General features: G+C 39.2%; 1 protein-coding gene across 1 annotated transcript in view; it reads left to right on the forward strand.

Annotated features, from left to right (window-relative positions):
• LOC111859700 (flotillin-2a-like) overlaps positions 1-14,715 on the forward strand; it is a 64,702-nt gene that overhangs the window by 13,747 nt on the left and 36,240 nt on the right. Inside the window, exons 2-3 of the mRNA XM_023842651.2 lie at positions 1,959-2,040; positions 2,194-2,284. Of these exons, the coding sequence (XP_023698419.1) occupies positions 1,959-2,040; positions 2,194-2,284 (173 nt within the window). The remainder of the gene's footprint in view (positions 1-1,958; positions 2,041-2,193; positions 2,285-14,715) is intronic.

Here is a 14,715-nt window from a genome sequence, read left to right on the forward strand (position 1 = left end):
CCATGTCCATCCCTTTATGACCACCATGTACCCATCCTCTGATGGCTACTTCCAGCAGGATAATGCACCATGTCACAAAGCTCGAATCATTTCAAATTGGTTTCTTGAACATGACAATGAGTTCACTGTACTACAATGGCCCCCACAGTCACCAGATCTCAACCCAATAGAGCATCTTTAGGATGTGGTGGAACGGGAGCTTCGTGCCCTGGATGTGCATCCCACAAATCTCCATGAACTGCAAGATGCTATCCTATCAATATGGGCCAACATTTCTAAAGAATGCTTTCAGCACCTTGTTGAATCAATGCCACGTAGAATTAAGGCAGTTCTGAAGGCGAAAGGGGGTCAAACACCGTATTAGTATGGTGTTCCTAATAATCCTTTAGGTGAGTGTATATCAGTCAGATTCTGGTTGCTTTGGCGCAAGAAAGGGGCTCACCCCTGACTGCTGATCCCACACACTGCTGCAGAGTCCTGCACGGGTCCACTTTTGGAGACCCGCCCGCACAGTACAGCACCACACCCGCTTGTGCACCCGTGATTATTTCAAAGTTAAATCCACACCCGCCCGGGCCCGTTAACATTCCGCCCGTTACCCACCCGTACCCATGATAAATTGCACACAATTATTTTTTTCTTTGCACCTCTCAACGTGACAAGTGCTAGGCCTACATGAATTTTGAATTGAAATGAAAAAGTCAGTTTAACACAAAATCAAATCAGATAGATCTAAGCTATCCACACTGTGACGAGCGTGAAAGAGAGAACACAACGACACGCTTCAGCAAGGAGACGTGTATGTGAATGTTTGTCGAGGCGGTTATCTAATGGTGCGTTCGTTTTTCTCTCGGAACTCGGAAATTCCGAGTTGAGTGAAATCACGTCCGACAATCTCCCGATCGAGCTACCCACATCTCGGAACAAACATGGCTGCATCCATGAACACACTGCTGTGTATTGTTGCTTTATATTTTAGCAGATTTGGAGTGAGATTTTTTCCGAGAGACAAACAAACAAGAAACACAAACTAGTCAAACCACATTAAAAGATTTATAAAATATTTTAGCACATTCATAGCAATATTCTTTTTTTGAGAGGCAAACAAACTACAAACAAACCAAAGACACTAACAAGTCTGGTAAAAATCTGATATTGCATGATAGGATACTGTTTACTGTCATGATATGGTATTCTATAAATCGAACACGTGCAGTTACATTTATAACTATTAATACATTTAACAAAATAAACATTTTTAAAGATTTATAAAATAGAATTACTGTTGCGTATGTAAGCTGCCATGTTGAAATTACATCACAGGGGCAACTCGGACAACAAAATCTTGTCCGACATCAATGTCATAAAAGAGGCGTGTTTTCGATGGGAAGTGACGTGTTTCGTGACGTTTTCATCCGAGTTCCGAGAGAAATAATCAAAAGTACCATAAGGTACCTCCGACATAATGAACACACTGTGATGATGACAATTTGTACATGATAGTCTAATATATAGCTATTTTCGCTTATGTTATTTTTGCAGGCTACAATATTGTTTTGATTGACCTGCTACCCGCCCATGTGTAATGAATTACCTGCCTGCATACCCGCCCATAAAATTCCAGAACATTAAAATCCGCCCGTTTCAGCAACTATCTGCGGGTACCCGACCCGGTGCAGGACTCTGCACTGCTGTAATGCTTTCCATAATTGTACATCTGTTTTTCATGTGGCTCCTTCTGTTCTAATGCTGAAATTACCAGTTCTTGTTTTAGCTTTTCCCCACTATTTTTATTCCAACCATCTCCATTCCCATCTCCAAATGAAGTCCCTTCATCATATCAATTTTGTTTGCCATCCTGCCCAAAACGAGTGTCTTTTTTTGTTTAGCATTAGGCCACAGTCATTCAGGTTGTTCCTGTTTCCCTGTATCATTAAGTGCTCTCTGTATCCCCACAGGTGCTTGTTGTGGCTCTGATGACAAATCATATGTGGTTGGAGGCTGGACCTGGGCATGGTGGTGTATCTCTGATATTCAAAGGTATAACGCCTGAATAATGTTATCGAATGCATTCTGTCACCAGCTGCAGAGCGGGATATGCTAATATTTCATTTTGCTTGTGACTATTGGCTCCACAAATCATACAAAAATGGAGTCTTACTGGTGATACACTGGCTGTTGTTTTCTTTACAGGATTTCACTTGAAGTAATGACCGTAAAGCCCAAATGTGAAGATGTAGAGACCGCTGAAGGTGTAGCTCTTACTGTTACTGGGGTGGCACAGGTAAATCTTAATTTTTCTGAATTGAATGTTTCTGCTGGTAACATTTCACAGTGGTGGCCTGCCACACTAAAATCTTTACAGCCTAGCCTAAAAGAATATCAATCCAATCAGTCATCCATCTAATCCTCAGTGGATCTATTTGTCCGATATGCATACTGATGTGGATCCAGGGTGGGTGATATACTGCTTTTGATATATGATTGTACTTCATGACAGTCGGTGTCAGGGTGACTGGATGAGAGTCATTCAGGCAGTTTTCTTTGGTACTGGAAATACAGTGGTACCTTGACCCACAAACAGTCCTGTTCATGAACAAATCGGGTTACGAACCAGGGCCAGTATGCATAAAACTTCTCAGAGTAAAATTTCACTCTTAATTGCGTCACAATTCTAAAAGTGACATGATTTTGCTCCTACTCCCAGACTTAAGAATAAGTGGCATGTATAAACATTCTTAAGTGTTAAGACTTGGTCTTAGCTCCTAAATTATTTAAGAGAGCTGGAGAGGACTGCTAAGCCAGTTAGGAGTTGAATGATGGCAGCTGCACTACGCGCACCCAGACAGAGACCGCGCACTTTCCGTCAAAGAAAGGACGTCCTGCGGACGTACGACAATAATGAATTGATAAAAAGGTACAGGCTCAATCATGAGGACATTCTTTTTGTTACCAACCTAATTAGGAACCGGATACAATCTCCTACGTCACCTAAAAATGCACTTACAGTTGAACTGAAGGTGATAATGATGCTACGTTTTTGGCAACTGGAAACATAATAATAATAATAATAATAATAATAATAATAATAATTATTATCATCATGATCATCATCTATTATAGTGAGGGTCATAAGAGCAATGCAAGTAATGACACAAACCTGTAACTTTCATGCTTGCTTTATAAACTGTGATTTCCTTTCGCGAGGTCGATAAAACATTATACCACCTTTTTTCACATTCCTTTGCTGAACGCCTTGTCCGAGGTGACGCAGCATTTACGGAGCTTGCAATAGCCTCCTAAGCTTTTTTTGTCCGTGCTTGTAACAGCTGGGCCAAACTTTCCTCGCACTACCTCCTTCCATTTAAGCACCAACTGTACCAAAAGAACCCTTTTGTTTGTCGTCCAGTTTGGTTTTCTTTTAGAATCCAATGTCTTGCTATGAGTTTTGCGTTTGACCCATAATTTATACAACATGTGCATCTATTAGTGGAAATTGATCGGTGATGTGCTAGGTAGATTTTCGTACAACCAATTAAAGGTATGATCACAGAAAGGTATGTTGCATAAAGCTGTACATTAACGGTTTAATGTCACTAATATATTCATCGTGCAGCTCCTCTATTGGTTGAACTTAGTATTTGGGGCGGGATTTTATTTGTAGTCCTCATTTCACGACACTTAAATGCTGGCTCCATCAGCGCTTAGGAATTGGGCTTAGACTTTGCTGAAAGCTACTTTTAGCAGCTTTATACAATGCTCTTAGGTCCTACTTTTTGCTAAGATTTTTTTAACTCTTAAGTCCAAGTGTACGACCATTCTTAAGACCATTCTTAGGAAGTTTTATGCATACCGGCCCAGATGTTCAGAAATTTTTTGTTCTGATTCGCAAACCATGTTTCAGGCTGCGAACACGCAAACATCCCCCAAAAGCGCCCCAAAGAACCCGCTGAAACACAAAGAAGTGTACATTATGCCCAAGAACAGTTGTGGAATGTATAAAATAACTTGTTGTAGATGTATATCTTTACTATATCTCTTCAGAGGTCGAATATTGAGAGAGAGAACGTTCTGTTATAGCGGTACCTTTCAGTGATTGATAAACATGTTTGTGATGGTTTTTAACAGTCATATATCTATACATAAAATTGCAATACTTAATAGCATAAATTAAGTCCTATTTAAGTTATTCTCCATTCATACATAGTGGCAACTGCGTATTGTTTGTTTACAGTACAAAGAATTTCATCGCCATACAACGCGTTGCATCACGAAATGTACATAATTTTAGGCATATGAAAATAATGTACAGTATAATAAAAACACATTTTCGAAATTACTGTATTGTTTTTGACTGTTACTCAGTCTTTTAATGTTAATTGTTTATTTTTTTGGGGGGATGCTTTGTGGTTCTTTTCTGTGTTTTGGCTTCTTTCGAGTGACCAGCCCGCCAACAAGCGTATGCTCAATTGTACTGTTTTAATTTAGCATTATTTGTGTATAATTAAGGTTATTTTAATTTAAGTCTATATTCTTGGTCACAAAAAAACATTTAAAAAATTGAAAAAAATTTGTATTTATTATTTGTATTTACATTATTTTAAATGGGGGGAAAAATTGATTCAGGTCACGAACTTTTCGGGTCACGAAATGAGTCGAACGAATTAAGTTCGCGAGCCGAGGTACCACTGTATTGTTGTATTTATGTGCTATCTTGGCACGTTTGATTCCTCTTTTCAGGTTGGCTCTGGCTAGGCTGTATGTTGCAACACTACCAGACCTGTATGCTGCATCACATACTTTTAGAAGGTGTCGGACCTCACTGTTCATCCAGGCCTATTGGTTGTAGATAATGCATATGTTTATGAACAATCAGCTTATCAGTACAGAACTTGATGTAATCGGGCAAAGAGCATGGGTAAGGGTTAATGTCTCGCTTCTCATGTGATGTTTGTTCTTCCAAGCTGTCCCAATCTGTGCACTTAAAACAGTCCTGTAGGTGGGGGAGGGCTTCCTCATGCCATATCATTATTATTTTGGTATTAGGTTTAATTCTATTTATGATGGGTTTGTGGATAGGTTTTAGGGTCAGTGAGATATGGTCAGACTGTCCTAAATGGGGAGGGGGGGACTCTGTATGTGCTTTTTATGTTACTATAAACATGGTCCAATGTATTTATATCTCTGGTGGGGAATTCCATCCATTCATTTTCTGAAACCGCTTATCCTGTTCAGTGTTGCAGGGGGTCCGGAGCCTATCCTACAGGCTACGTGCGCAAGGCAGGGAACAACCCAGGATGGGGTGGCAACCCATCGCAGGGTGCACACACACACCATTAAGTCACACATGCACACCTATGGGCAATTTGGTAACTTCAGTTAGCCTCGGCATGTTTTTTGACTGTGGGGCGGAAACCAGAGTACCCGGAGGAAACCCCTCGATGACACGGAGAACATGCAAATTCCCACATACATGGAACCCTGGCAGAGACTCAAACCCAGGTCCCAGAGGTGTGAGGTGACAGTGTTAACCACTGCACCACAGTGCTGCCCCTGGTGGGGAATTTTACATGTTAAAAAATTTTGCAAATCGGTTTAAGATTAGTAAGATTATTATAAGCCATAATCAGCACTCCACTGGAGAATGCATTATTTTGGTTTGAATTATGGCTTTAAGCAGGTTGTCTAGTGCTACCTTTGTGCTAATGGTGTACATATACAACTTTGATTACTGCAGCTGTAAAGTTGCTGAATATTCTAGTGAGGGGGAGCGGTGACGATTGACAGTCGGAGAATCCGTGCATCAGTTGTTTTTGAATGTAAAGACAGTGACCTCCACCTTTGCTCTTACCAGAGTCTTTTGTACTGTCTGCATTATAGGATGTGGCCTTAAAGTTTAATAGTAACACCTGGTGTTGAGGAGTTCGCCCATGTTTTTGTAAATATTAAGGCACGAGTCCTGTTCATTTGCTTTGTTGGTTAGGGACTACATGTTGGCAAGGAAAGTACTTGGGAGCGGAGGATTCTGTGGTGCTTTCGTTAGTCTAGCTTGTGCTTTGGCCCCCTATCCCTGCTTTTATTTATGTTCTTTGTGCCACCTGCGCTTCATCATGAGCAGCACAAAGATCCATTCAAACACTGACGTTCTTTTTGGGCCAGTTATCTCCAGTGGTATTATAGTTGTGGCAAACGTATTATAAAGATTTTTCTTGTGTTTCTGATGTTCAACAGTTCTTGGCGAGAGTATGATGTATGTTCTAATTGAATCTGTGTTAAAATGCTCAAATAAAATTAAGAGAAAATTTAATAAGAAGGGAAAAGTTAGCCAACTGGAAAGCCACAGTGTCTAGATGCTCTACCATGGTAGCGAAAGTAAGATAATTTTAAAAAATCCACTCGGATGAAGTCCATTCCTAATTTTCTTGTTCTCCATATTTTTTCAACCAAAAATAACTTTTAGCATTATTACACTAACAAATGTTATAAAACAATAAAATGTATGTATTTTGTATGATGAAAATCATTTTCAGTATTGTTTATATATTTTTGTGATCTGTGAGCAAGTTCCAAAAACAATCCCATTTAATTGTTCAAGGGCATCTAATGAATAACCAAAACTGCAAATGTCAAAGTGAGATTGGGTGAGGGGGAAACTGTATATAATGAACTAAAATAAGCAGTGACCCTGGAAGCTTTTACCCTTGCGAGTTAATCTGCTTTAACCCTTTAAGTTAAATCAGAGCTAGATAAGATTTTAACAACTCTAAGCTATTAGTTAAGTTCTCTCCAAACGAGCTTGATGGGCTGAATAACCTCCTCTCGTTTGTAAATTATTATGTTCTTAAGTGCCCCTCCCCCATTATAGCCACTACTGATATAAACGTTTCTTCTTGCATATCATTTTATGCCTGGAAAGTAGGGATGGGAAATATCTTTTATTTACATATATATAGGGTTGCAAAGGGGCGGAAAATTTCCGGTAAATTTCCGGAAAGTTTCCGGTAAATTTCCATGGTAAGTTAAGCTTGGGAATTTTGGAAATATTCCATATTGGAAACTTTCCATGAAAATAATGGGAATTATGGAAATTAATGGGAATTTAGGAGAACTAACTGGGAATATATTATTTCCAAGCATAAATATAAACAGAAATCATAAGAAAACCTCCATGCAAAATGTTTTCAACAGATTTATTTGTAAGTACAGTAGAATAGAACACGTTTCAATAACTTGTTTCATGGTTGAATAAAATCAGAAATGTTGAGTTCAATATTACCATCCCCTAACCCCGCTCATTCAAAAATGCCCCCTGTCCAAAAATCTCCACAAAGTCCCATTCAAAAGGTTAACTGAGTTAGCGACGTACGAAGAACGAGCCCCTGGAATGATCTTCAAAACAAAACAGCCAAATGAGGAAGCTAGCATCTTCTTTATGTTATACTAGCTATGGCTTATTTAGCATCTAACAGATGCTAGCATTTTATTTAGCATCTTATCAGATTGCTATCTACCAGATTAATACATTTTATGTGATATTCACAATTTAAACATTTAATGAATATATTTTCCCATAATATCATCAAAACTTACCTCACTTGTTAAGTCCACAGGCTCAAATGTGTGCCTTCAATACTCTTTGTCCTTCAGGCTCAAAAGTGTGGTCCATGTGTACATGTGATGGAGGCATGCACAGTGCCAGTAGGTGGTCTCAATAGCCATGCAGCAAGCATGTGCTCTGTACATGTGATTAAGGAATGGCATGGATATTCAAGTGTATTTGAATTGCATTTGTTTGTTTTTGTCAATATTATGCTAAAATATACTTTGCTCAACTATATTTAAGTTCCCTGAGAAGAGCCAACCTTCAATTTTGAAAATTCCCAGTTTATTCCCATAAATTCCCGTTAATTCCCGTTTATTCCCATTAATTCCCGTTAATTCCCATGGAAAGTTTCCATCTTTGAAAATTCCGGGAATTTTGCAACCCTATATATATATATATATATATATATATATATATATATATATATATATATATTTTATACACACACACACACACACACACACCAGGAAAAAAAATCCCCACGATAATAACACTGGTATACAGTGATTTTGGTGCCAAAGATGAATGGCTTTATATTAAGTTTATGGTGATGATTAAGAATATGACTCATTGGCTCTAGTTTCTGAGATATTTAATAGTTAATTAATGCAACACGTTTGAAAAGCATTCAGAAATGCAAGCATATGTTTATTTTAGTTACAACTAGTAAGGAAACAGTCTAACATCATACAAAAAAGAAATGTAAAATATCTAACAGTGACAGGAAAAAGTTATGTATGATTTCATTAAATAATACAATATTAGTTAATTATTAATGTCAATGCTTCAAAAAAATACTGTGGCTCGTTATAAAAGATGACGAATGTCTACAAAGCGCAATATGACCTTTGTATAAAAAAAATAAAAAAAAATAAAAAACTGGCAACGATGGGCTCTAAAGCCATCGACTCGCATATCAGGGGAGAGAAGCACAAGCGTTTTGTCAAAAGTTGGACAACTACTGTCCCCATTCAGTTGTTTGCCAGTCCTGCATGTATAACCTCTACAGATAGGCCTACACCCGCTTTGGTAGTGTCTCCAGATCCCACGACAAGCAGTGCCTTCAGTACATTCTCCTCAACTGACACTGAAAACAGAAGTGCTATGGGCTTTGCAAACGGTTAGCCGACATCACTCCTATACGTCCAATGATGACATTCACACTGTGGTGAGCAATTTGCTGGGACACAGTTAGTAATTGTTGGAAGTGGCCTACATACCCTTCACAACTCATTCAAGACTGGTTTTGAAGTGTGGATGGTGGAGAAAGTGCTCAAAGCACTACATTTTCTTTTCCACTCTGCACCAGCCAGAAGAGAGGACTTCACAGCTGCAACATCATCCTCAAGATTCCCTCTACCTTTCTGTGGCCATCGGTGGCTCGAAAATTTGCCAGCTGTCGCACAAGCACTGGAAGTCTGGCTCTCTATTATGAAATATGTGGACTTGGTGAAGTCAAAATAGGTGGAAAAACCCAGGGACATCTTCTTTTGACTACATTTGTGAAGCTCGAATGGATCCCCTTCTTCTGGCCAAACTACATTTTTTTCATGGCTCTATCACGAGCATTTCAACCATTTCTGGCTAAATACCAGACAGGTGTTCCCATGATATCCTTCCTTTGAAAGGACTTGGCAGATTTGATCTGGGTAAATATTCACTACCACAGTAACAACAGCAATAAATGAACATGCAAACACGCACATGTGAACTTAACTCTAATTTTATTTTCAGACTCTCCAACGCTTCATTACCTAAGACACTGTTAAACAGTCAAGAGGCAAACCAAAAGCTATTGCATTTGTTATCACACACAAGTCGCATTGGGGGAATGCATTATTTTCATGGATGTCCATTATCTCAAAAACTAGAACCAATTCAGCAAAAGTAATGTGTTTTTTTAATTCAGCACCCTCAAAATACCCTAAGTCTATTTAAAAAAAAAAAAAAAAAAACCTTGGCAACTGGGGGGAAAAAAAAAAAAAAATTGTAGACCTGTGTAATTAGTCATCCTACGATAATAACAATAAACTCTAATTGATGAAGTGTGTGTTTGTGATGCGCTAACAGCCCAGCTCTTTTTAACAAGCATGGTGGAAGGTGGAGTAGAAGCTGAGGAGGAGTTCATTGCTAAAAAAAAAAAAAGGACCTACCTCGATTATCTGGAACTGGTTTGGTTACAGAAAACTTGACGTGGAGCAAACAACTGTAATATGCAAAGTTTGCAAAAAAAACAGTGCTTACAAAGGATGGTAATACATCCATTTTGCTCCACCACCTCAAACACAAACCATAACATGAGGAATGATGCGCCAGAAGATGCGCGAGGAGGTGACGGCAAGGTCGAGTAATGTTAAGAAAACTCCTACTCAGACGAGAATTGCTGACACATTTTCTCATTGTATTCCTTATGATTAGCAAAGTAAATGATGGAAGGAATTGATGGAGGCAGTGGCATTTTGCTTGGCTAAAGACATATTTTCACTCCAAAGAGATGATGTTTAATTGTAATATTTATTGTCGTTTATATCGTTATCACAAGGAATACCAGAAAATAGTGATAAAATTTTATGTCCCTATCACCCATCCCTACTGGAAAGATACTATGGAAAAACAAGGGATTATTTTGACAAACATAACATTAATGGCAGGTAATGGCTTTACTTTATTGATTTGGTAATTTGGGTTGTGAGAGGATGCTGGTGCAGTTAGTGGTCACTTCTCCATTCACGGAAATTTTAAAATCTTAATTTTGTATTGATTATATTCAACTGTCTTATCAAACTCCAGTTCTTTTTTTTATGTAATTGTACTGCTCAGACGCACTACAAACATCTATGTGTCATTGATGGACTCTATAATCTGGTTTGCTCAGCAATGTTTGGAGTCCACAGCAATGTTTTGGAGTCTAAGGTACTCACCCACTGAACTTTTTATGGATGGATCTCTGTCTACATTCCAAAGACACCATCTTAAAATCAATTTGCACGGCTAAAATATTGTGTCACTCCAAATACATACAGAGGATCCCATCAGAACTTTATAATCCGTGGTGATACTAAGGCCATTAAAACTATATGGTCCAACATGCATTAGAAACACCTTTGTATAACATCCCAACATGCTCTAAACCTCAACAAGCCGCAACAGCTTCAAGGGACAACATGCTATGAATTCATCCTATCCATCATATAATTAAGCCACCTTTATGCATAACATGGTCATGAACAACAAATTGAATGTTTTTCTTCCCAGTGAAACCTGGCATCGACCTAATGATTTTTTTTAAAACCTAAGTCTATGCTCACTGCCTGGTTATGTTTACTTTCAAAAACCACGGGCGTCTGTTATGGGTGGCTTTGAGGTGATTTATAACTCCGCTTTAGAAATACCTTTGCCAAATATGGAAACAATTGAATGTCTTGCATTTAAAGTAATGTGTATGATGTAATATGTGTGTGTGTGTGTGTGTGTGTGTGTGTGTGTGTGTGTATGTATATATGTAGCTATACAATACGCACGCACGCACTCTGAGCGTGTGGCTCAGTGGGCTAAGCCGTGTGCCTGTAATCACAAGGTCGCCGGTTCAAGACCCTCAACCCCGAGCTCCCTGGGCGCCGCTACGGGTGGCTGCCCTTCGCGGACAACTTGCTCTACAAAGAGCAAGTTGAGGGAGGCGTAAAAAGAATTTCCCCACGGGGATTAATAAAGTGTTCATTATATTATTATATATATGTGTATATATAGACTCACCTAAAGGATTTTTAGGAACACCATACTAATACGGTGTTTGACCCCCTTTCGCCTTCAGAACTGCCTTAATTCTACTTGGCATTGATTCAACAAGGTGCTGAAAGCATTCTTTAGAAATGTTGGCCCATATTGATAGGATAGCATCTTGCAGTTGATGGAGATTTGTGGGATGCACATCCAGGGCATGAAGCTCCCGTTCCACCACATCCCAAAGATGCTCTATTGGGTTGAGATCTGGTGACTGTGGGGGCCATTTTAGTACAGTGAACTCATTGTCATGTTCTACAAACCAATTTGAAATGATTCGAGCTTTGTGACATGGTGCATTATCCTGCTGGAAGTAGCCATCAGAGGATGGGTACATGGTGGTCATAAAGGGATGGACATGGTCAGAAACAATGCTCAGGTAGGCCATGGCATTTAAACGATGCCCAATTGGCACTAAGGGGCCTAAAGTGTGCCAAGAAAACATCCCCCACACCATTACACCACCACCACCAGCCTGCACAGTGGTAACAAGGCATGATGGATCCATGTTCTCATTCTGTTTACGCCAAATTCTGACTCTACCATTTGAATGTCTCAACAGAAATCGAGACTCATCAGACCAGGCAACATTTTTCCAGTCTTCAACTGTCCAATTTTGGTGAGCTCGTGCAAATTGTAGCCTTTTTTTCCTTTTTGTAGTGGAGATGAGTGGTACCCGGTGGGGTCTTCTGCTGTTGTAGCCCATCCGCCTCAAGGTTGTGCGTGTTGTGGCTTCACAAATGCTTTGCTGCATACCTCGGTTGTAACGAGTGGTTATTTCAGTCAAAGTTGCTCTTCTATCAGCTTGAATCAGTCGGCCCATTCTCCTCTGACCAACAAGGCATTTTTGCCCACAGGACTGCCGCATACTGGATGTTTTTCCCTTTGCACACCATTCTTTGTAAACCCTAGAAATGGTTGTGCGTGGAAATCCCAGTAACTGAGCAGATTGTGAAATACTCAGACCGGTCCGTCTGGCACCAACAACCATGCCACGCTCAAAATTGCTTAAATCACCTTTCTTTCCCATTCTGACATTCAGTTTGGAGTTCAGGAGATTGTCTTGACCAGGACCACACCCCTAAATGCATTGAAGCAACTGCCATGTGATGCGTTGATTAGATAATTGCATTAATGAGAAATTGAACAGGTGTTCCTAATAATCCTTTAGGTGAGTGTATGTATTTGTGTGTATATATATGTATGTATATGTGTATATATATGCAGGGCTGTGGAGTCGGTAGATAAATGCTCCGACTCCGACTCCTCGGTTTCTAAATCTTCCGACTCCTCTGTATGTATATACTATGCTAATGTATTTTCTACATCCATTGAAGGAAAGGAAGGCAACATACATGTCATTTCACCACAGAACTACTGGCTAGGAAGCCAACACTCTACTATAATGCCAGATTAAAGACAAACACAATGAAAACAAGGTTTAAAGGGTAGCGCATAGCGAAGGGGAGCCGACGGAGCTGAGAACACACCAGGTGATTTTTCAGGCGTTTGACGCGTGATGACTCGTTGAACGGCCGAAAAATCGGCAGTGCATCTGTAAATGTATGGGGGGCTTTAGGCTAGGTTCACAGTTCCCTGTAACAGTGGAACACGACACAATGGAAAGCGGTGCCGCACCTTACCTGTGCATTACATCCCATATAGTGACGCATACAGTCAATGAAAAGCATGCTTCATGGTTACTTGACATGTTTGTTTTGTGGTAACATTATGCACTGCATGCATTGGGCTTTATTCTTACAGCAGAGAAGTAGTTCATTATGACTGTTTGTGAATTGGGACATTTCAACATATGTGTATATGTATATATATGTGTATATGTATATGTGTATATGTGTGTATATGTATATGTGTATATGTGTATATGTGTGTATATATGTATATGTGTATATGTATATATGTATGTATATATATGTGTGTGTATGTATGTATATGTATATATATATTAGGGATGCACCGAAATGAAATTCTTGGCCGAAGCCGAATAATAATGAAATGCTTGGCCGAATACCGAACGCGGTGTTTCGCATTTTTTTCCATTTATTTTGCCAATTTTTTCACCATTACAATAATTAAATAGTAAAAATTTGCTTTTTACTATTTTGTGTTGCTTTTCAGAGAAATAAATCAAATAACAAAAATACTTTTTTGCCTTTTCTAAGAAGTCAGCCACAGATGGAGTGGGTGTCCTAGGACTGGGAGGAGCTACTTTCCTTTTCGCTGCTGCTGTTGCCGTAGCCGCCGCCGTGTCTTTCTCGTACTCTGCATGATGTTCGGGGTGTCTTGATTTTAAGTGATAAATTAAACTTGAAGTGCTGTACGTTTTTGCAGATGCACCCCCTCTGGACAATTCAGCAGAACAGTGTCTGCAAACGGTCGTTTTTGCCTCTTTCTCTGACACTTTAAAGTGCTTCCACACTGCTGACATGTTTGCTGCATAAAGCGCGCGCCTCTCACTCTACGCGGGTTACTATTTGATCGCGTCATTAAAAACGTCATTGTTCGGCAAAATTTATTCTGCCTTTTTACTTATTATATACTTATTTTATTTATATATATATATATGTGTAATATATAATATATATATAATTTCGGTTGCCGAACATTCGGTGCATCCCTAATATATAAATATATATATATATATATATATATATATTAGTGTTGTAGTTCTCGAGACCGGTCTCGAGACCAATTTTTTGTGGTCTCGGTCTTGTCTTGGTCTCGACTCTATTTGGTCTCGGTCTTGTCTTGGTCTCGGACATAGCGGTCTCGATGGGATGGGGAAAAAAAGAGAAAACTGCACATCCTCACAGAACAGTATCATTATTTATTATGCGCCTCAATTCAAATGCAACCTGTCAGATGCATCCATTTCAAAAACGTTACATTTTATACATTTTCTCCACGGACACTGCCAGTGCTTCACAGTCCACACACATCATACACATCGTATCATACATCGGCAAAAAAATGTCCGAAAATGTCCGCGAAGTCTATAGCATAGTTATAATTCAAATAAATTAGGTATTTTACATTGATTAGAAAGCACGGTCTTGGAGGTGCAAGTCAATCTGGAGGCTCATTCTCTTCAATTCAAAGCAAAGGATCATTACATAGCTGTATTCATAGCTTACCCGAGGCCTCTGTCCCTGGTATAAGAGACTTAATATGAACATCTTTCTGGTACATCCCATCTCTTTCCCTTGACGAGGTCTGATAAAATGGTTATAGGAGAGGATTGCTGAGAATATTATTTTCTATCAGGTCTCGTAACTATGACAAATCTGGGAGATTTTAAATGAGAGACATAT

The sequence above is a fragment of the Paramormyrops kingsleyae genome, chromosome 17 (assembly GCF_048594095.1).
Source record: "Paramormyrops kingsleyae isolate MSU_618 chromosome 17, PKINGS_0.4, whole genome shotgun sequence".
Lineage (NCBI taxonomy): Eukaryota > Metazoa > Chordata > Actinopteri > Osteoglossiformes > Mormyridae > Paramormyrops > Paramormyrops kingsleyae.